This window comes from Canis lupus, chromosome 8 (assembly GCF_011100685.1).
Source record: "Canis lupus familiaris isolate Mischka breed German Shepherd chromosome 8, alternate assembly UU_Cfam_GSD_1.0, whole genome shotgun sequence".
Taxonomy (NCBI): Eukaryota; Metazoa; Chordata; class Mammalia; order Carnivora; family Canidae; genus Canis; species Canis lupus.
Window position 1 is genome coordinate 24,287,645 of NC_049229.1, and position 25,145 is coordinate 24,312,789.

The 25,145-nt window shown below is 34.8% G+C and overlaps 1 protein-coding gene across 3 annotated transcripts in view; it reads right to left on the reverse strand.

Moving 5' to 3' along the window:
* MDGA2 (MAM domain containing glycosylphosphatidylinositol anchor 2) overlaps positions 1-25,145 on the reverse strand; it is a 782,196-nt gene that overhangs the window by 238,471 nt on the left and 518,580 nt on the right. For all 3 annotated transcript variants that reach the window (XR_005363220.1, XR_005363219.1, XM_038544626.1), the window contains exon 6: positions 12,982-13,251. Coding sequence is in view for 1 of the 3 variants with exons in the window: in XM_038544626.1 (XP_038400554.1) it covers positions 12,982-13,251 (270 nt within the window). In the remaining 2 variants the exon portion in view is untranslated. The remainder of the gene's footprint in view (positions 1-12,981; positions 13,252-25,145) is intronic.

Below are 25,145 nucleotides of genomic sequence, written 5' to 3' on the forward strand. Positions count from 1 at the left end.
ACTGCATTTTTAAGATAGTCCTTTAATATGCTTAGATTATATCATCAGCAAGCAGGGGGGCATTATATGATGATCAGGTATTAAAACTAATAATGAACTAATGGAGACACTGAGTCTAGACTTCTAATACTGTGAGAGGAAGAAATTACTGAACCAGAATCTTGCTATCCAAATGAATATCATCATTTATGTCTCTGAGCACTTACACTAAATCAACTTCTAAATCAATAGGCCAAATGCAATTTGTTACATGCCTCTTTTTCGAGTTTTTCTCTACTTCTGTTAAGAGAAACTGATAGCCAATGAAAGGAAAGGAAATATGCTACATTAGAAACAATCCTTCAAAACAAGTTTCTGTAAAGAAAGTTTGCATTTAACCTGTACAATAAGAAGTAGCCGTAATGTGACATTTTACATCTTCTTTAGGTCAAATACACACACACACACACACACACACACACACACACACACGCACACGCACATGCACCAGAATAATTAGGAGAAAATTTAGGAAGGAAATTGAGAAAGGCAACATAAATATCCATTATCTCATTTTCCATTATGCTAGTTTCAGGTCTTGGAAAGCCTGACAGCATATCTTCTAGTGCTCCAGGAAATATAAGGATTTTATAGGAATTGAGAGGATCATAAATGCAATATTATGTCCATTTGACTGTGTTCATTGACTCCATGGCACTCAGTGGATGACATGGGGGAGGGAGAATCTTTTAGAAGCCCAAAAAAAGAGCTCTTACTATTATAGTAAAAATTAGGTTTCAAAAATTAGAAAGCACCTCAACAAACTTTAATAAATGAGGTGAGAAATGTTATCAAATGGAGTACAGCACTTCAGAAGAAAGAGTCTTAGGATGTGAATTAGGTGAACCACTGAGACAGAGAAAGAGATCATTATAATGCAGAAGATAGGAACTGGTGATGAACATGGACCACAGGGAAGAGGCTAAGTTCCCAGTAAGCACTCCCTACACAGGCCAGACAACAGCCTTTTCCCAAGACAACTCTACAGAGTTATGAGTGTTCGGTAAAGAAGTACTGACATCTGAAACTCTAAGACATATGTCAAAAAATGATACAATCTGACATTAATATGGTATCAAAATGTACATTGATTTTTTTAGAATTGTTTTTATTTTGTTGTGTGTGCATGTGTATGCACTTTTTACATTGGCTTTAAAAGAAACTTTTATTTAGGCAGTGTTTATAAACACCAGTACTATTTTGTTTTGTTTTGTTTTTAAAGAGGGAGAGGAGAGAAAGAGAGAGAAAGAGAGAGAAAATAGGGAAGAGAGAGAAGGGGACAGAGAATCCTAAGCAGGCTCCATGCCCAGCTTGGAGCTCCACATGGAGCTCAATCTCACAACCCTGAGATTATGGCCCAAGACAAAATCAAGAGTCAGACACCTAACTGACTGTGCCATCCAGGCACCCTGAAAGGAACACTACTGACATTTTGGACAAGATAATTATTTTTTTTCATGAAGGCTGTCCAGTGCATTGTAGGGTGTTCAGCAGCATTCCTGGCTTCTACCTTTTAGATATCCATACAACACCACCACCTCCAGTGATGACAATCAAGAATGTCTCAATAAACTATCAAATATCCCCTAAAAGGAAAAACTGCTTCCAGTTGAGAACAACTAACCTAAGCAGATAAATAAAATGCCACCTCTCTCCTTCTTCTTCTTCTACTTTTTTTTTTTTTTTTTTTTGCAATGGGTTTACATCATCCATTATATCATGGCTGAAACTCGAATGTGAATTGTATTATCTCTGTGAATGTTAAGTAAGTAAAAGGTATGTGGGCATAAGTTATAGAAAGCATGGAAAGACTAATCCTAATGTTTATATGATGTAAGCGTTCTATAATTAATAAATAAAATATTTTAAAAATATATGTTATTTATTTATTCATGAGAGACATAGAGAGAGAGAGAGAGGCAGAGACACAGGCAGAGGGAGAAGTAGGATCCATGCAGGGAGCCCGACATGGGACTTGATCCCGGGACTCCAGGATCATACCCTGGGCTGAAGGCGGCGCTAACCCACTGAGCCACCTGGGATGCCCATAAATAAAACATTTGTAAAGTATTTTCCCAACTTTGAGATTTTGAAAATTAATTAAATAGTTTGGAACACATGTATTGACTTGTCATGGATAAATTTTCACTTACTAGTCATTAACACTTGAATCTTAACAGATGAATTCTGGTTAAGATGAGTTTGAATTACTGTGTTGATGATTTACATGCATACAAATTTTTCAGATAAGTATATTTGAGGCAAAAAGGAAAAAAACAAGAAAAGATTCTTTAAAAGCTAAAATTAAGATATCATCTTATGGAGTCTAGAGAAGAATAATTTAAGAATTATGTTTGATTGATTCTACTTAGAAATTTCCTGAAGCATTTAAAGAGAACACTCATTTGGAAGTATATTAGACAGAACTCAAAGAGAAACAGAAAAACAGAGCAAGCAAAATTTGACAGGTTGACTAATTCAATTAAAAATTGTACATAAAATCTCACACAAGTCAAGACTGCAGAATATTAACTTTTTTTTTTTTTTAGATTTTATTTATTCATGAGAGACATAGAGACAGAGGCAGAGACAGAGGCAGAGGGAGAAGCAGGCTCCATGCAGGGAGCCCAATGTGGGACTCGATCCCAGAACCACGGGATCATGCCCTGAGCTGAAGGCAGATGCTCCACCATTGAGCCACCTAGGTGTCCCCAGAATATTAACTTCTAAGCATCATTTAAAAATAAAATAAAATGTATAAATTAATTCCTGAAAATATTCTATTAGAAAAGATGGAAGTTAAACATAGATTTTTCTTTGAAAGGCTATCAACAATTTCTAATATTTCATGAATAAGAAAATAAGTTAATTCAAAAAGCTAGTTAATGTCACCATTCTACATAGCATAGGAAAGAGACACTTGGTTTCTAAATATGAAAAGATTCGCACTTTTCAAAGACCAGTTCATATGTCACCTTCCTCTACGGAATTTTCTTGTTTCTCCCTAATCAGAATTAATTGTTTCCTCATTTGAGGTTCCAACAGCTCATGCCTATGCTTCTATTATGGTTATAGTTTTCCTATGACCTATGAAGGGAATAGTTGCCTGATATTTTTTTCCATGCAAGTGTAAGACTGTGAGCTCAGGGACTGCACTCATTCCTCTTCTTGTGCCTCATAGCAACTGATGCAGGTACAGCATGGAACAGAAATTTTCTAAATATCTGTTGAAAGCATCATTCAAATTTATCTTCCTGGTTTAATATCCTGAGGTATGTAACTAAAAATATAGAAAATAGAATTTTGTTTTAAAGTTTAATGTTCTTTAATATTTGTGTTGATGTGTAAATCTGCAGACCATGTGTTTGTAGTTGTGCATCTCCATGGGGAAGTTTGTAAACAGAAAAAAAGAATGATGAAGTCCAGAAATGGGCCTAGGTTAAGGTACATTTTGACAATATAGAATCATAGGTGGTTAGAATAAAAGTATCTTAGAGTTTATTTACTACAAATCTTAGTTGTAAAGTAAGCAGAAGCCTATTTACATACTCATGATCTGATAGCTAACTGAAGGGATGCCAGAACCATATCACAGATCTCTTTCCTGGTACCTTACTGCCTACAGACCATTTAACCCACACTAACCCAGTGTGGTGAGTCAATAGGCTTGGGAAATAAGTACCTGCCATAACAACAAAGACAAAACAAAAATGAACCATTGGGGCTTCATCAGGATAAAAAGCTTTTGTGGAGTAAAGGAAATAATCAACAAAACTAAAAGGCAACCTATACCCAAAACCAAAAAAATCCAGTCAAGAAATCGGCAGAAGCCATGATCAGACATTTCTTCAAAGAAGACATACAGATGGACAACGGACATATGAAAAAATGGTCAACATCATTCAGCATCAGATAAATACAAATCAAAACCACCATGAGATATAACCTCACACCAGTCAGAATAGCTAAAATTAACAACTCAGGAAACAACAGATATTGGTGAGGATGCAGAGAAAGGAGAACCCTCTTACATTGTTGGTGGGAATGTAAACTGGCAGCCACTCTGGAAAACAGTATGGAAGTTCCTCAAAAAGTTAAAAATAGAACTACCATATGACCTAGCAACTGCACTTCTAAGGTATTTATCCAAAGGATACAAGATAGTGATTCGGAGTGGTACCACCTCAATGTTTATAGCAGCAGTGTCCACAACAGCCAAACTATAGAAAAATCCCAGATGTCCATCAACAGATGAATGGATAAAGATAATGTGGAATATTATTCTGCCATCAAAAAGAATGAAGTCTTGCCATTTGTAATGATATGGATAGACATAGAGGGTATTATACTAAGCAAAGTAAGTCAGAGAAGGATAAATACCATATGATTGCTCTCATATGTGGAATTTAAGAAACAAAAGAGATGAATATAGGGGAAGGGAAGGAGAAATAAAAATAAGATGAAAACAAAGAGGAAGGCAAACTGTAAGAGACTCTTAACTTTTAGAAATAAACAGAGCTGCTGGAGGGGTAGGTGGGTGGGGTGAAAGGGTAATTGGGTGATGGGCATTAAGGAGGGCACTGGATGCAATGAGCACGGGGTGTTATATGCAACTGATGAATCATTAAACTCTACCCCTGAAACTAATAATACAGTATATATTAACTAAATTAAATTTCAATAAAAATTAAATAGTTAAAAAAATAATAGGATAAAAACATCTGAATTAGATGTTTTCAAATTAATATCATTGTTTTGGATCTATTTTACAACTCTAGGGTATACAAAACAAAACCAAAAACTGAAGAAAAAAAAAACAAAATACATAAAACACCTTCAAAGAAACTGATTAAAATATTTTTAAAATAATGTTATTTGAATAAGACTCTTATTTTCTGGATATTAGCAAGTATTTCCTTTCAAAGCACTACTACAAACTGGCGCATCTCTTTTTGACTAAACACGAGAGACCATCTACCAAGGAGGATGATGTAAGCTTTAATAAAATAAACATGTATAACTAAGCTGTTACCCATCATGTTACCATGATGTAAACATGCTTGGGTGACTGAATCAAAGTCTGACTTTAGCTTAGATCATGACCCCAGGGTCTTGGGATCTAGCCCCGAGGAAGGCTCTGTACTCAGCAGGGAGTCAGCTTGTCCCACTGCCCCTCCCCTACTCTTGCGTTCTCTCTTTTTCACTCTCTCTGTCTCTGCCCCTTCTCTCTCTCAAATAAATAAAATCTTTAAAAATAACAAGAAGAATAGGCAATATCTATACAAACTTCTCTTACTTGAAATTATATTTTATAATTCCTCATATATTATTTCAATGAAGAAAGATAAGTTAGATATATCCTATTTATGAAAAGAAACTGAGCTATCTATATTTAGATGAGAACTACTGAATTTGATAATTTTCATATTTTGTATAGCCCAGATTAATTTCTTAAAAAATAATAATGAAACCATTTCAGAGCTATAAAACATAATATAATAAAATTCTCTCTGGTGTTTGGGGGAGATGTAATTACTACAGAATATTAAATTGGGAAAACAGAAATAAAGCATTTAATCTACATGAATAATTGGGACACCTGCACACAGCAGACAGCTTTGCTCTTGGAAAATGTTAAAGATTGGTTTTCTACAACTTCAGCTATTATCCTTGTAGTTTTTATTAATGACAGATCATCAAAGAAAATATGATAAATGGAAATTTAATTTGATTAATCTAAATGCTTGGGAAGTGCAATGACCTTGTTATTGGAAATTCACAAATAATTTACTTTTAGAAACACTGAAAGCTAAATTTAATCAGTTATTTATGGAAAATTGTCAATTCTGACTGACTTTCTAATCAATAGCTTGAAATAGATGCCTTCTGGCAAAAACAATGAACATACTTTTTAAAGTATAGGTTACTTATTTGTTTCCTTGTTTATATTCCATGCTTTATTTGTGCAATTGTTTTGTGTCTTTGTCTTCTGTGATTCAACTGGTCTCTTCTAAGTAATAGAAATTCTTAAAATTCCTGTACATTAATTTGTAAGAGCTGGTAAGTCATGCTAAGTCCTTCACAATGCAATATTATTTAGATAATCATAATCTATAAACACTCACTTGGTTAGAACTTGAAGTATGCCTACCATTACCACAGAAAAAAGTGCTGAGTAACAAAAACAGAACTTCTTCCAATCACAAATGGGTATATATTTAAGAAATAATCCCTAGTAAGTCTCTAAGCAAGGCAAGAATAAAGGAAATAATAAAGGACATTAGTCAGTTCAATTTGGGGGATGAGGAGTAGATTATACATTTTTTAAAAAATTGGCTAAATTTTGTAAGGCACTATGGTACCTTGGTTAAGATAGTGGCCCTGGAATCATACTGTGTGGATTTTTAATCTCAGCTTTGCTGCTGAAATTAGGCTTGTCTGGGGGAAGTTACTTAATTGCTCCCTCTTCACTTATATTTTTTTCAAAAAAAATGGGAATAATGATATTTTTTACCTCATAAATATTTTGGAATGATTAAAAAGTTAATGTACACAGTCTCTCTGGTAGCCTGGTACATAGTTAAGTGTTCAATAAATAATAACTATTACTATTACTATTATCTAAGTGGAACTGATACACTCAACTGTTCACATTTTTATTCTCCCAGAATTTTAGAATTATATTTTTTTGTATTAAGCCTAAAGATCATTTTGAAATGTTAGGTGTGCTAATATTTGAGGTATCTCCACTAAGTGAGTTCTGAACAAACATATTTAATATCACAATTCAGATTATTAGTGAGAACTTAGTTATTTCACATGGATACATTAGAGTTAGGCAAATCAACACTTTTCAGAACAGAGGGTTATGATGTTCCTGGAGGTTACAGAATATTTCTGTGCAGTTAGGGAACTGTAAATGTATGCCTCACTGAATACATATTGACTTCCTCCATAAAGGTTAAATCTATTTCAATATTGACAACTTTTTCTCTCTCTCCTTATTAGAAATCTGAGATCATAGCCAACAAAAATAGGCTGGAATATTTCTAAAAATAAAAAAAAAAAAACCTGTTTACAATGTCACTTAGCAGAGGCCAGGGGTTTAAGAGAGGGGCTGATGAAATTAAGGAGAAAATGGGAACAAAATAAGAGGCATGAGTGAGCTTGAGGAAGCATGGGAACATGAGGGGAAGAATATGATTTGTGGAGTACACCACATATCATGCTGCCTTTTACAAAACAAGCCTGTAGATTATTTGACATTCCTCCTTTTTATCCCCTTCTGGAAACAGGCCAGGCTTTATCACTGCCTTGAATAGAATGCAGATATGACAATGCATGACTTGAGAGCCCAGGTTAAAAAAAAAAATCCATACAGCTCTTTGCCCTGTGATCCAGTAGAAGTCTAGCTACTGTAAGTATGACATATGGAGAAACTGTAAAGGGTTTACTGAGAGTGAATGACAGAGATTAACCTAAAGAATTCAGCTGTTCAAACTTTTTAGTTTAGCAACAGATATCTAAATGAGAAGCCTTGAAGTTGATTCCAGCCCAAGCTGCTGAGTGCAATCATTTGAGACCATTAATTTTTTAGCTGAGCCTCTCAACCCCCAGATTTGTGAGCAAAACAAATGACAGCACTATTTTAAGCTACTCTTTGGGGGTGGCTTATTACACAGCAATAAATAATAACAACAATGATGCCTTTCAAACATCACACAGATGTTTCATATGATTTAATATGTATATAAAGTTTCCTAATTTACCTTAATGTCATTTAGTACATAATTAGAATTTCAAAGGGAGATAGATGTCTGTAAGAAATGTTTAAGCCAGTAAACTTATAAAAGAGATCCATTTACTCAACATATATTTATTGAGCATCTACTATACGTTGGGTAGTTTTCTAAGTTCTAGGGATACATCACTGAATAGGACAATGGATAAATTTTTTTGTCCCCACTGTCCCCATAAAAGAGAGAGACTATAAATAAGGAAATACATATAAAATAACTCTAGGTAGTTATGTGATAAGAAGGAACAACAAATCATGTAAGGGAACTAGGGGTGGGTTATTTCAGAAAGGGTAGCCCAAGTCACTTTCCAGAAGGTGGTATTTGAAAATTAACATTCTAGGCCAAAGAACAGCAAATATTTAAGTCCTATGTGGGAAAAGAAAAAGAATGTGTCTGAAGTATAGTAGGTAAAGAAGAGAGGTATATGAAATGATGATGAGGAATCTGAATTCCATTTTAGGTGAGATGAAATCCACTGGAGTTTTTGTCAGGAGGATGACATAATTCCAATCACTCTGGCTTTTGCATGAGGACAGAAACATCATCAATCTAGGTATCTGAATGACTGCATGGAGCAGGCTCTTCACCTCTATACACACCAATCATATATACATCACCATCACTAGCCTTATCAACTAGGAAACGCCTGGACTTTTTCATGAGAAAAATCTCAAGTGTTCTTGTTTAAAGTGATTACAGCTATAGGTCTGTTTGTTAACAGCCTAGTCTACCTTATCTAAGTGGATAAAGGAGGGGCTTCTAAAAGTGGAGCCAGAGCAGAAAGTTGGATGAAAAGACTATTTTAATCAACCACAGGAGATATATTGATAGTTTATTTAAAGGTGGTAACAGTGAACGTGGCGAGACATGACCAGATGCAGGTATAGTTTGAAGACAGAACCAATGTGGACAATGGTGGCAGAAGGAGAATCTCAATCTTACTGAGGAGCTTTTCATAAGACCAGTCAGAGCTCTGAAATATTCTCTCTGAAAAGGTACCTGATCTATCTGAGGTAGCCAAAACCCATGTGGCAATAGGAAAGAGGTGGCTAAACTGGAATTTGTGGGCTCTCACAGAGTTTACTGGTAAGCTAAACAGATGTGCGTCACAGGGAAGGAGAAGTGGTACAGGCCTATCTTGGGCTCTGTTTAGTTGGATGCTTGGAGGAAAGAGAAGCCTTCAGCAGAAAAGAGGAAAGGATACTTCACAAGAGCTTGTGCTCAGAGAACGTGGTATTTTTAAGGGACTCCTGGGAAATCCCATCACTAGAGCTCAGTCCTTGATCCACATAGATCTTCTAGACAGAGTAATCTCCCAAGAGTACATTATTGTGCCATATAAAAAAGAAAGATGTTTTATATAGAGAAGACTTCTCTACCCCACCCGAAGCCAGGGACTTCAGAACCTGGCAATCAGGTCAGGGCTGGAATGCATTGTCAAGGAGGTGGAGGACAGACAGACAAAGGGGAAGAAGCCAACCATACCACCTTCTCTTGCTTTCCCATTGCAGGTCCCCAGCCCCATGTGGACCCAAGCCAGGCAGGAGAGAAATTTTTGCATTAAGTTTGGAGTTTTTCTACTATTTTGGATCATGCATCCGAAAACATTGAACTAAATTTGTGTTTGTGATTTGAATGCATTGTAAGATTCTCTATTTCTAATAATGAGCATAAGCATCATGGGGTATGCCTGACTTTTCTTCTGGAAACAGGGGATGATCACACCACTGAATAAAATTTAAAAAGACCACAGGAAACTAAAATACAATAATATCTTGGTCAGGTTATGAACCATGTTTTTTCAGCACAGCGGTTCAATTCATAACAAATGAGAAATGTGAAAATGACATACTGAACAGGAGTTTGGAGAGCACCAAGTCCAAGCCACCCTGCTTCTCTCCTGACTTGGGAGAAATATGGCTCAATCACTACAATTTCTTAAGGAATCATAAGAAAAGACATAGCAGCTATATTTATAAATATCTAACACAATATTAAAACATATGAGATGCTTTGAGCCTGCATTCTACTTGAAGTATTGTCTACATTATTTAAAGTATTTCCTATTAAAAAATATCAAAAGACAAATTCAGAAATGTTTCTAGAGTTTTATTCCTGTCTGCACCCTATGCTTGTATTTTTTTTGTCCATGAATATTCTCCAATGGTAATGGAAATTCTGTGCACAAAATATCCCTGTGCTTGCCCAGAAAACCTGGTCTATAAATCTTGATTTAATTACAGAATAAAATAAATAGAGAACTCTAGTTTTACTGTATCCATGATACAGTTAATCTGGGACACTGTAGAGGTCTACAAATTCAGAAGACTTGAAAATGATTTCTTTGATACAATAAAAAGAAAACCATTTTCTTTAGCTGAATTTCTTGGTCTTTGTGGCAGATATCAGATGTCTCACATTACTGTAGCCATTTCTCTCCCCACATGCAATCTAGGACTCACTAACCAAGGCTATTTCTATATTCAGCAGGATTTTATACAAACTTGATTTTATGAATGATGTGGATGCCACTGCAGAGAGGTCTCGCTGGTAATATTATATGGTGATGCAAATGTGTACTTCAGATAAATTAAAGGCCTAAAAATAAATTATAAATTGGGGAAATACATTTTTAGGCTCTATTTATTTTAGACCATTCCTGTCAAAGTTGGAAACTGTCCTTTGTAAGAAGTTGGATGAAACCCGCTAGATGGAACAGGGAAGAGCAGATCACTTCCTGAGTATGTATGGGCTGCGGATGGTCAGTCCCTTCTGGAGGGTGCCTGAGCAACACAGACATTTTATGCTAAAGATTCTGCCAATTTTGTAGGAATTCAATGTAGTTGCAGATGATCCTCTGTTCTAATGGCATTATTTTTCTCTAGTGAGTTCCTATCCTTGATTAAATAATGGAATGAAAGGTCCCCCACTGCAGCCACGAGTCTTAAAAATAGTCTTGCAATGCTTTAATCAATCTCACAATTTTTGTTGCAAGATTTGGTAGCACTATTTCATGGCTACTTGGGAAAGTATGTGTTTAAAGGTGAACAGATAAAAATCAGAAATAATAAACATGGTGATTTGTACAGTTTTGTTTTTTCTTTCCTTTTTTTTTTTTTCTTGAAAATTGTGGTGGCTGAGGAACAGAATCTGATTAGTCACTGAGACAAGGCTTAGAGCAGTTGCATTTTACCAATACTGATATCTAAGTTAGAAAAGTTAATATACGTCCATTCAGGGACCATGTCTTTTTATTTATTACCATATATTATTCCTTTGTGTTCTTATCTTCCTTACAGAATTGTAAAACCCTTTGAAGGTAGGGATTTGAGGGTAGGAACACTGCTCTTTGTAGTTACCTTCATGTATCCCTTACAAATTTGCTAATTCATTAGAATATAATTAGTTGTCCAGTAGAAAATTTTAAAATTAAACAACAGAGATAGAGATCACATTTCATTGGTTTCAAAATCCTTATTACGCTCACATAAAATCAGAATGTACCTCACATTCAATATCCTTTTACGGTTGCTATCAACAGGGCACAGCAGTGGTGGTCTGCCTTGGGAGAAAATCAGAGACGATATTTCTCTGTAATTCTGAATTGTAAATGTTCTTAATGAGAAAAAAAGATGCTGTGTAGAAAATCATAGTCATCTAAGACTGAGATTAAAGCAGTTGGATTGGTTCTAAGTGTGGAGTTTGAAAAATAAGCAATTTATTTTTCTTTATTTTCCTTTTTATGTCTACTAATGGGTGATATATGGCTTAAAAGAAAACCTACGCATAAACAGATCTGAAAGACTTCTTTCAATAAGATTCTATCTCATAAGAAAACACTACGGTAGTTTAATTGGCATTATGTTTTACTTTGTAGTGATACATAAAATAATGGTATATCTTGCAACTACTAAATATTGTATGGCCTACAGTTTTGCAGCAGATAGAGAGTATTTTTCCAAGTGTCTTGATTTATATCTAACACCTTGCAATATTTTGATTAGAGCATATTTTTGGTTAAGTAGCATATTTCTAAGAGTTTGGATACGAACAGGCTTCAAAACCAGCATAATTCGTGTTCACAAAATCACAAATGATAATCTCAATACACTCAATTATGTTTTGTTTCCATTATAATCCTTCATCACAAAAAAACTTCCATTTGCCTATGAGAAGTGTCCTCTTGGGCAGAATGGATATCTATTTTAATTTAGAGCCATTGGTGTCCATCCCCCACTCCCAACCCAGGACCATGCCAGGTGAAGTGAGACATAAAGAAATACAAACTCCTTGAACCATAACTTTACATCCTCCAAACTGGAGGGATAACATTTCTTCCACGTAGTACCAGCCCACCAGCTGGCAGCATCCACACTAGTACTTCAGTGCCACTATTGATTTAGTGACCCATATTTTATGCCAATACCTCAGATATACTTTGTCTTTCGTGATCTCTGACTTTTCCATGTCTTTCCCTAATCTCAGTCAGTTAAAAATCTACCCAGCCTCTAGAACCTTATGAAAATGATATTAGATATTCCCTAATAACTTCAGCCAGTAGTTACTGTAATTTTTTTCATGTCTATAGTTTCATGTCTATAGTTTTTGCTTACCTCCTGAACACTGTATTATAGGGCTGTTAATTGAGATATTTTATTTCGCAGTATAATCCTTGAGTACAAGGTAATGTTTTATAGATCTCTATATAATCCCACAATTTAGAGCTCTGCTTGTAATAGAGACTCAATAAATGCTTATTAAACATTAAATTGATACATTTGCTAAATTCCTGAACTAATACACAATCTGTATAATAATGTTTAATGCCCTATGCCACATTTGCATTTTAATGATTTCTTTTACTAAGAACATATAAAAAGTATTCAATGGAATAGTTTCATAGTATCATTAAGAATGTGTTATGAAAACTATCCAATGCAAATATGAAGTATGGTTATTAAGATTCAGAAATTTTAGTTTCCATTTATAATTAGACATCATTCATCAATTATAAAGAATTTTCTATGTATGTTACACATGCATGCAATATTTGAGGAAATGTTTTTATATCAAACATTATTTGCTTTGCAATAACCTGGTTTATCCAGAAATTTTTTTGGTAACATTCTCTAGGCCAGCTTACCTCTCACAATGATGTTGGTGGACTTTTTTGCAGGGTTTCCTACATTGTTATTGGCAATGCAGCTGTAAGTACCAGCATCTTCTGAGGTGATGGCAGGTATGGTCAACGTTCCTCCATTCAAAACAGTCTTTTCAGGCAGAGTCCCAAAGGACCTGACCCAAGTGAGAGTGGGTGCAGGCTCTCCTCCTGTTGTAACACACACTAATGTTATGGCCTCTCCAGGATTTACAACTATAGGGTCATCCACCAAGAGTTTAATTGACGGAGATGCTAAAAGACATAAACCAACAAACAAAAAAATGCACTGTTTAGATCTGTTACAACTGGAATTCAACAGCATGCTTTATATTTATTCAAACAATTAAAGGACATATTCTTTTCCTTTGCCAAAATCACATTGTATTAATCAAATTTAAACCAGACATAATGGTTACATATTTTAATTACATGGCATAAACTTGTAGAAGTGTACTAAGTACCTTACACAGAGAGAGAGGAATTAAAATTTGTGTATTCTGAGATTACTGTTCCAAAATTAGAATGATAAAAAGGATTAAAGTTTTTAAACAAAAATCCCTTTCCCTTTTAATGCTGACAATCACCATTTGTTTTTGTCCTTCCAGGTATAAGTATTGCAGCTGTTTAGTCCTTGTATTTTCATGGTGAAGATTGTTAATTATTTAATTTTTGGATCATTCTGAGGTGAAATGATACATTTTTGCACCTGAACACAATAGAGTAAGAGATTAAGGCACAGATCATTCCAGTCTTTTACCAAGCAGTGGGCCTGATTTTTGATCTTGAAAGGAATAATGATATCATCTAATTCTAATGCAGTCCCCATACTTCATCTCTAACCTCTCCATTCATAAAAGGTCTAGACAGTTTCATAAGCACTGCTTTAAAACAAAGAAATGAGAGCTCAAACATAGTCACCAAACTATGCCTCCTACCACTCGAATGTTTAGTTTATAATAATCTCCCCATTGAAAATAAGTCATTTGCAGTCTTTCAGGTTAAAAAAATAAAAAGATAAAATATCCATTAAAAAAATGCTGTGTTAGACTTTTCATTAAACACTCAAAGTAGAAACAGCACAAAAATATGTATGTTCACATACAGCACTTCTTTTCTGCTTACACTGCAGTGCTGGCCAACAACAATGCATCTCTAAATAAAAATGGGGTGGGGGGTGCAGTATGCTAGTGTTTGATCTCACATATTCAGAGATATTTTATGCCAAAGTCAAAACTGTGTTGAAATCAATCCATATTACACGTAAAGTGTTCAATTGTACTATGTGATTTTTTTAAGCTATTAACTTCAATTTAAGACTTGGGGAGTGTTTTTCTCAGAATAAAAGGTAAACTCTTGTGTAGCCTAATATTTGTTTTCCTTATTAAAACAAAACAAACAGAGGAGAGCAAGAAAACAATTCCATATTATTATGGAATTGGCACAGTTTGGGATAGGCAGTTTGCCTGGATGACATTTTTAAACATCATTTTTGCATGTTGATTTTTCTAACATCATTTTAAGCAATATGGAAGTTTTCAAAGTGTCTTAATAGCCCTTGTGAGTTGTTGACGTTAAATTATAAAGATTCATGACTAAAATTAGAAAATGTACATAGCAATCGTTAAGTAGAAAGAAAATTTTCTCAAGAGTTACTTAAGGTTGTTAAGCTGACAAGAGATATTACTATTTAAATATTTTGATATTACTATTTAAATATTATATCAATTAATTATTGATATATTGCCAAAAAAGTAAAAGAAATCCCTATAGCCCAATTTGAAGTAAATAGTATAATTTACAAAGGTAATTAGTTAAAATATAATTCTGGAGATTCCAACTTTTATATCATATTAACAAAGCTCATTTGTTTTATACCATATTTTAGTAAAATTAAATGTCCCAAAGCTTAGGAGCCATTAATAGCATATGTTAGACTATGGAAACATACAATGGTGACATTAACTCAAGAACTACTTGCCTCTGAAAAAGACTTGTACAAAGATGAGCTGTTTTTCTATTAGACAGATAATATTTAAAGAAACCCCCCCAATCCTAAAGTTCAAAAAATAATACATATATAACAAGACCATTGTTCTACTTGTAATGCATTATACAGAACCATATTCACAATCTTATTTTTAAAAACCCTCTTTTCCAAATCTGAATTGAAAAAAGAATATTGTCCAACTTAGTTTTGTTGAAGATGGCATTCATTTTTCTAATATTATCCCTGACAAAAATACCCCAGAGGCACCCAGATGACTTAGTTAAAGTGCTTGACTCGATTTTGGTTCAGCTTATGATCTCAAGGTCATGAGATGAGCCCTACATGGGCTCTGCATTGGACATGGAGACTGCTTGAGATTCTCTCTCACCCTCTTCTCCTCCCTCACTTGTTCTCATTTTTCTAAATTCAACATTCTCATAGGCCTTTTCAAAGCTCTATTATATCCATTTCATCATCTACCTTGCAAATGAATGCTATTTTTTTCAGTGTTCTTAAACCATCCAGCCATCCTGAGTTTGCATTATAAGCGTCCTCTTTAGCGCCTAAATAGGTATATAGGAAAGATATATCTCATTACATTAAACCATGTAGGTAGCTGAGTATTCAGTAAATGCCTAGAGCATGTGTTGGCCAGATTACTCCCTCACTTTATCAGCATAAAACATGTAAGACCCCAGATGTCATCAGTTTCCTTCTTACTATGAGAAAAGTGCAGTGTCCTAAAACATACTGCAGGATCTAGACATCCATACATTCTTCACAGCAACATGTGAGAGAGAGATTACTATTTTAAGTTCATTGTTAAGTGATAAAGAAATTAAATATGAAGGTTGAAAAAGGGACAAAAGAAACACTGAAAAGAGTATAATTTTTATTTGGGATCTTCATCAAATCAAAGCAAAAGTAGAAAAAAAAATGAAATACATAAAAATAAAGGAAATCTTCCAAATAAAGTGAAATTTCATAGGTTATTTGAAACATGCTTTATAGTTATTACCAAAATGTGCCTCAAATTATAAAAGCAATTCCAACTAAGTTAGCTTTTAACATAGCACATACATAGATACACATACCACTAGCTATAAACATTCTTTATGTATGCAGGGCTTATAAATAACTGTGGTGCCAATCAGATTTTCAGAAAGACAATCTTGCCATTCCTTAATTATGGAAAGCATGGGTCACCATAGCAGTTGTTCCAGAGATTTGACTCTCTCCTCTTTAACATTAGTATGCCAACATTGTAGCATGACTGACGTACTCTGTAGTAGGAATATGATTGGTCAATCAATCGATAGATAGATAAATTATTGGTCCTGGGAGAAATATGATGAAGTAGGACAACAAAGAGAGAGAGAGAGAGAGAGGGAAAGGGAAAGGAAGTAAGAGAGAGGAAAGGCCAGTCTTCTGTCTCTATTTTCCAAAATCCTAAATGTTTAATAGAACTTCAATAACAGCAATAAGGAAAATATATTTTAGGAGATATCTCTGAGAAAGGGAATTCTTCCCATGTTCCCTTCAGCTCCCCCTGTCCTGGTAAACAAAAAGAAGAGTTTTCTTGGGCTGAGCAACAGACACTTCCATGGGTTCCAGACAGAGAGGACTGGCCTGTTCACTCTCACACCAAATCCCAAGTAGTTGGATATTCAGAGCAGAGAATAGCTATGTGTCCCTTCCTGGTTTTAGGTCCCTAAGTGTGACTGGCTAGACAGATGAGGATGTAGGAATCTCACAGGAAAGTCTCTGTGACTCAAGGGAACTAGTCTTTAGCCCTACAAAGGAATGGAAGAAGCAGAGAGATCTCAGCTAGAATGGTAGTTTTCTTAGTTTGAATCTTTCCCAAAATAGTTTCTGATATACATAGTTAATCTGAGTGCAGAGGCCAGGAATCATATTGAAGGAAGTAAGAATGGGGACTAGTGATGGGGAAAAAAGCCAGTAAAGAAGCACTAATGAGCAGGCCATCACTGTGAGAAGCCTGACCTCTTGCCACTTGGATCTCTCTGATAGACTCTGTAGAACACACCTCAGAGCTCTCCTGGTGAAGAGCAAGAAGGCTGGGTGGGGTGTTTGTCTACCAACTCCCATACCTCATTACTTAATGAGGATTATTCTGTGGTTCTGAGCTTTCCAACCTCATTATTGACTGAACACATTACTGAGTCTAGAGAAAGTCCTTAGACAGAAGAATACTGAATGTGGAGCCTGTCAAAAGAAATAGTAGTAACCTCCACAACTTGTTAAGATGAGAAGGCAGGGCTTACACACTGTCTGCTAGACTATCCTTCCATGTATCAGCAATCAACAGCTGGTTATATGAAGGTAATGTGAAAAGAAGGCAGGGAGGATGAAGAAAGGAAGGAAGAAAGAAAGACTAAGAAATGAATGAGTGGTGACTGGAGGCATTTTTATCCATTAGGGTATAGGCACAAAAAGAATAAATACAGTATGAATTGAAGGAAGGGGATTAAAAATGCATATGATTAACTTCCTGTTTCTGTGCTATGATCCTACATTATTTATTTATTTATTTATTTATTTATTTATTTATTTATTTATGATAGTCACAGAGAGAGAGAGAGAGAGAGGCAGAGACATAGGCAGAGGGAGATGCAGGCTCCATGCACCGGGAGCCCGACGTGGGATTCGATCCCAGGTCTCCAGGATCGCGCCCTGGGCCAAAGGCAGGAGCCAAACCACTGCGCCACCCAGGGATCCCCTGATCCTACATTATTTAAACTAAAAAAAAAAAAATACAGATGACAGACAAACCAAGTCCAGCTTCTTTCTATGTGGTGAGATACAGCTTAAGCTGTGCTTACAGATTCGAGGAACAGAAAAAAGTTTCTCTTAGAAGAACTACTCACTTCACTGAAATGCAGGAATCACTGTCTTTTCATTGGGATCCATTGTCAACACACATTTCATTGAAATACAGGTTGAACATTTCACATAGTAAAAATAAAAGAATATTTTAGAAGTTGATTTGAAGACTGAAAATAATCTATTCATTTAATTGGGTTACCCTTCAAATATTATCATTGTTGACATATTGATTTGTTCTCATGAAGTCCAGGAATGATATCATTTTGAGAAATTCTGTTTAAAACAATGCTCTAGGATGTGGCAATATTCAGAACAGTATTCATAAATAGTCTCTAATTCAAGAGAGAGGCTTTGCTACAGATATTGAAACCAACATGCATTTCTCATTATGTTAATATTCACAGAGTGAATATATCTGGAAATCATTGAGAAGGCAGAGCAAGTATATTCCTTCATGGAAATTTACAGAAAAGTCTCCTAGAAGAGACTTAGCTCATAATAACAGGGTTACAAAACAGGTTGGCATAATATCTTTTGTTGTTGTTGTTGCTGTTTTTAGGAAGGAATGTTTTTAGGTGTGTTGCTTATTTTCCCTAGTATAACAGATTTCAACACATTTGTCCATTCAATAAGTATTTACTGACCACCTAATATGTATTTAGTCCCTGTAACAGGCACTTGAGATTTATTGGTGGAAAAAACAGGCAAAGAATCCCTGCACTCAGAAGCTCACATCCTAACAGGAAGAGAACCAGCCCCTTCCCCATCACTCCTATTGTCTTAGGTAACTTCATATATTTACATCACCTGCCTGTTCTCTGAAGTTATGTGCATTTATGATCCCTGTTCAAGATACTTATGCCATATGAGCAAAATGAGGAAGGAAATTTTCCAAAATATATTCTTCAATAAAATGAAACTTTACAAAATAGAACAAGTGTTATATACATTTGAATCTAATCACTGAACAAGATAATGAAAAAATTAGAAATGGAGCTTGTGTTCTAAGGTAAGCAAAAGACAATAAAGTCAAAAGCTTTATTTTAGTCAATAAGTTATGTCAATAGTTAGGATTCTAATACTTAATGGCCTAAAATGTCTTCATAAACCTTCGGAATCGTGATGAAAAACAACTTTAAAAACCACACATATCTCCACCCTTTGGTCAACAATCCCTAACTATTCTTGCCAAAATGTGAAATGTTGGCAAAATTTGGTTTCATTCAAGTTTATAAGAATTGAAGCATTCATCTCCCACAGCCAAATCCCAGAAGGTTATCATTCATGAAGAGAAATCTAAGCTAAAAAACACTTCCAACTAAGGAATTTGTTGTCCATGGAATTTTCCTGTTCATATAGAAGATAGAAGATGGTTAATAATAGTGCTAGTGTGAAAAGATGTGCTCTTCACAAGATCAGTAGAGAATGAATTTACTATTATCAGCTTCCTGGAATTCTCTTCCAGTGCTAATCCACCTGGTAAACCAGTGGTCAAGTACTTTATCATGGTCAAATATCAATATCAATTCCACTGCATTCCTCTGTTTTGTTTTGTTTTGTTTTGTTTTTTTTTTTTTGTCTAAGCCAATAGAGTTACTTCCTCCTTTATAAGACCTTAGCTGTTTATAGCATCCACCCCTGAAGCTCCACTCCAACAATTAGAGAATTTACCTCAACTCTTTCACTGTGAGATATTTAGGAATAGGATATCAGGGTGAAAAGGGTGATGTTTTTTGTGTTCGTACCAACAACACCCAGAAAATAATTTCACAAAGATTAATTGCTCAATAATATTTCATTAAATGAAAGAATTTTCAATTTAAAGATTAGAGAATGTAGAGAAAGGGGAACCTTCTTGCATGGTTAGTGGGAATGCAAACTGGTACAGCCACTCTGGAAACCAGTGTGGAGGTTCCTCAAGAAATTAAAAATAGAGCTACCCTATGATCCAGCAATTGCACTACTGGGTATTTTCCCCAAAGATACTGATGTAGTGAAATCCTGGGACACCTGCACCCCAATGTTTATAACAGCAATGTCCACAATAGTCAAACTGTGGAAGGAGCCATGATGTCCTTCGACAGATGAATGGATAAAGAAGATGTGGGCTATATAAACAATGAAATATTACTGGGCTATCAGAAAGAACAAATCACCACCTTTTGCTTTGATGTGGATGGAAATGGAGGGTATTATGCTGAGTGAAATAGTTAATCAGAGAAGGACAATCATGATATGGTTTCATTTATATGTGGAATATAAGAAATAGTGAAAGCAATCATAAGGGAAAGGAGAGAAAGTGAGTGGGAAAAACTGAGAGGGAAACAAACCATGAGAGACTCCAAACTTTGGGAAACAAAGGGTTGCAGAAGTGGAGGTGGATGGGGGGATGGGGTAGCTGAGTGATGGGGACTAAGGAGGGCACTTGATGGGATGAGCACTGGGTATTACACTATATGTTGGCAAATTGAATTTAAATTAAAAAATAATTTTAAAAATTTAGAGATTAGAGAACAAGATGCTCAACATCACTAATTGCCAGGGAAATGCAAATCAAAACCACAATAAAATATTGTGTCACACCTGTCAGGAGAGCTAAAATTAAAAAAAGACAAGAAATTACAAGTATTTTCGAGGATCTGAAGGAAAAGGAACTCTCACATTGCTGTTGGTGGGATTACAAATTGGCAGAGCTCTTATGGAAAACAGTATGGATGTCCCTCAAAAAACTAAAAATAGAAACACCATACGACCCCCAAGTTCCACTATTGGCTATTTGCCCAAAGAAAGTGAAAACACTAATCTGAAAATATATAGGCACCCCTATGTTAATTGTACCACTATTTATAATAGTCAAAATATGGAAGCAACCTAAGTGTACATCATTAGACAAATGGATAAGGAAGATGTGATATTAATGGAATATTACACAGTTATAAAAAGGATGAGATCGTACCATTTGAGACAACACAGGCGCACCTAGAGTGTAGCATGCTAAGTACGATAAGTCTGACTGAAAACCATATGGTTTCATTCATATATGGAATCTAAAAACAAAACAAAACAAATAAGCAAATAAACAAACAAAAAGCAGAATCAGACCCAAAATATACAGAACAAAATGACAATTGCCAGAGGGGAAGCAGGTGGAAGAATGGGCAATATAGGTGAAGGGAAGTGGAAGTTATGTGCTTCCAGTTATGGAATGAATAAGTCATAAGAATGAAAGTCACAGAACAAGGAATGTAGTCAGTGATATTATAGTAGTGATGTATGATAACAGATGGTAGCTAGATTTGTGGTAATGTATAAATTTGTCAAATCGTTATGTTGTACATCTGAAACTAATGTAACATTGTGTGTCAATTGTACTCAAATAAAAAAAACAATAAAAATAAAGATTAGAGGGATCCCTGGGTGGCGCAGCGGTTTAACTCCTGCCTCTGGCCCAGGGCGCGATCCTGGAGACCCGGGATCGAATCCCACGTCAGGCTCCCGGTGCATGGAGCCTGCTTCTCCCTCTGCCTATGTCTCTGCCTCTCTCTCTCTCTGTGTGTGACTATCATAAATAAATAAAAATTTAAAAAAATCTAAAAAAAAATTTAAAAAATAAAAAAAATAAAGATTAGAGAACAGAAATTTCACTGAAGCCCTAACTATTCATTATAAACTTAACCCAAAAAGATAATAATATGAAAGAATGTGACATTATGATTCAGGATTTCATGAGTCATTCATTGAAAAATACTACTTCTAAAGACTTGCCAGTTCTTTCATTGTTCAATCTATCTAAATTTAACCATGCTTTACATTACTAACAAGGTGATGACAAGGAATTTCTCTATCAAAATTAAGTATGCTACTTATATGAAATGAATATAGTATATTATCCATACTTTTTTATACTTAAGTCTTTGCTCAGTTATGACATGTACATTATTATTAATAAACTATGTGATTAAGCTAAATTATATCCCTAAAACTAAAATAAAGGGAGAATGGCCTTTTTCATAAGAAGATAGTCTGTAGATAATTCAATATGGGCTTAAAAAATCAGGACTTAAGGCTTTTCTGTAAGAGTGATATAGTGTAGCAGCAGAACAGATAAAGACATCACCTCTAAGACCATCTGGTGTGGATCTTGCAGCTATAATACTGAAGCCTTACCAGAGCAGCAAAGCAAACAAAACAATAATTCTGTTCTGGCTACCACAGCTGCTGAAATGAGGGCAGCTGGTATTTCTAAAACCAGGAATATAACACAGAGGGATCCATGAAAAAAAGCACTCTCTTATTGGTTATTCTCTTACTGATCTGATAGAGATTAATTTTTTTCTTTTTATTACCCAGCTTGAGAGACACTGTATTATAGTGCTCTATTTTGAATCATTTTATGATTCTATAACTTTATTTTTTAGCTTTTTTGACTAAGATTGGCTCATAGCTAATCTTAAAGAATAATGCTCAATAGATTTAACCCTACTAGGCCTCTGTTTGCCTCTCTAAACATCCTGGGAATTCTAATAAATAATTCTTAATAGACTGCCTAGATTGATTAAAAAATCTTGATTATGAAAAAATCTGGACATGCAGTCTCTTAATCTTATGACACATCTTACTCACTTTATTCAAACAACTAAATTAGATCCAAGATACAGCAAAGATTAGATGGAGACGATTATAACTTTTAATATGTGCCAGACCCTCTTCAAAACCCTTTACCTATATAGACTCACTTAATTGTATGAGATGGGTACTATTATTATCCATTCTAATTATTACCAATCTAAGAAATAGTTTAGATAACTTGCCCAAGGTCATATAGGTAGTGAATGGGGGAGGTAGGATTCTAATTTAGGCAGTCTGACTTGAGATGAACATAAATCATTGTTCATAAACTCAAGAGTGAAGTAAAGGAGGTTGATAATTTCTAAGTTCTAACTGAATTCTTGATGATATTTATGCCAGAGGAAGACTTAGTGCTGCCTCTTTAACAAAAAGAAGAGGTAATATTAGTATCATCCATTATTACATTATAAAAACATGGGCAGGGCAAAAACAAATGTGGTTTGCTAGTTGGACTTCTAGAAATGTCTACAATTAGAAAATAAGGCAAAAAGGACTTGTGAACCACCTAAGTCACAATTAAAAAGCCTGAATCAAAACAAAACAAAACAAAAAAAAAAAAACAAAAAAAAAAAAAAACAAAAAAACAAATAAACAAACAAACAAAAAAAGCCTGAATCCTAAGAGTCTTTGGAAAAGGCTCTTAGGCCATTGCTCAGGGTGTGTTTACTCCTAACTTATACATTACTATTATGGAATCAGCTAATTTAAATTCTCAGATTTTAAGAGGATAGGGGGAGGAACTTAAACACAGAAAGGCTTCATGAGACAGAAAAATGAAGAAAGACAGTGATAGTTGACAATCTGCCAGTAAGAAAAGAGAAAGAGAAATAAGTGCATTATTACATGGCATAGTAAGTGTGGTCACAAAGATAAACCAAGCCTCCATATATTTCAACAATTCTCCCCAAAATGCTTGAATAGGAAGGTATAATTTTAAAAAGCAAGAAAAGAAGTAATACATCCATATATTTAGATGTTAGTAATAAGATGCAGAGAGAGAGAGAGAGAGAAATATTTCTGCCGATGCTTCTAAAGTTTGCTATGAAATACTATTTTGTGAAAGACAAAAGTGGTCATATTTTGCTGAATACAGTAGTAGACCAAAGGACAATAAAAAATAAAATAAGAAAATCATACATATATCTGTACTTAACACACTTGAATATTATAACAGTTATTTAGGTTGGATTTTAGAAGTGGTTTTACAGAATAGGATATCATATCTTGATTGCCTGAATTGGGTCACAACCCAGATCAGTAGTGTCATGAGTTCCTCAGCCCTTAGCAAGTATCTGTTTCCAACCTAGCAGTTGAGATTTCTGCTCTAGCCTCCAATGGACATGTGAGCATTTGGAAATGCTGAATTAGGCATCTAATTATAGTAGGTAAGAATGCCTTAATATTAAATTAAGATCTTTCCTGGGGAGATACTTGGGGGGCTCAGCGGTTTGGTGCCTGCCTCCGGCCCAGGGAGTATCCTAGAGACCCAGGATCGAGTCCCACGTTGAGCTCCCTTCATGGAGCCTGCTTCTCTCTCTTTGCCTCTCTCTCTGCCTGTGTCTCTGCCTCTCTCTCTGTATCTCTCATGAATAAATAAATACAATCTTAAAAAAAAAAATCTTTCCTGGGAAACCCTAGAATTTTTCAGATTTTTTTTTTACAAAGGGCTAATGTGTTTTTAGGAGACCCTTTCAAGTGCAGATGTATTAAGTATTTTTCTTACTATTAGGTTTATATTGATATTCCTTCCCCATAGTTAATTAAATTAAAAAAAAAGAAAAAGGAAGGCTTAAAGAATCAGAGCATAATTTGTTAAAAATAAATGTGAAGTAGAAAAATTGAATTTCAAGTTTTGTGTGTGATCAGGAGCCATTTTACTGGACTGGATTACAAAGCCATGCAACTCGGGTTTACCCTGAAGAAAATGACAATTTTAAACTATAGACCTTGTAGGAGGTGTCACTATGGTATCATGTTGACATACTGTAAACAGTACCTGCTGCTTAACATTGTCATTACAGATCTAATTTCAATGAGAGTCAATTCAAGTCTAACCATTAAACAAGCTACACTTCTTATCTTGGGATTTCAGACACTTGGAGAATATTTAAATATATTGCTGCCATGTTCTAGGACAATGCTGCTACATGATAAGGGAGGTATTTATTTTTTGAATAAGATAATAATGTAATGTAGCATGTGTAAAGAACTAAATAAGCTGCACAAAATGGAATGTTGCTTAAGGAAAGATTAAAAGCCAATAAAACCTTTTTAATACTATTTTAATATGAGAGATAAAACATTGACTGAATCGCCTCTGAATTCAATTCCTCTCTACACATAAGAAATGTACATACAAAATGTCCTGACAGTATTTTATTTCTCAAAGCTATTGGAAACATAGCTTTTACATTTTAGCTCTGATATTTTCACTATAAATTTCAGTAAATCCACATTTTCCCATTTGACATGATTAATTATGAACTGCTGAAATGTCTTTGCAGAAGATACAAATGCCATTTGTTTTCAATGTTGAATGATTTTTTTGTTTTTCTTCAAATTCCTAATATTGATATGTATTGATTTGCCTATTTAAATCTTTAGTAACTTGAAAATTAAATCCGGCAAAAAAAAAAAAAAGAAAATTAAATCCATATTACATTGACTGTGGATCAGTATATCT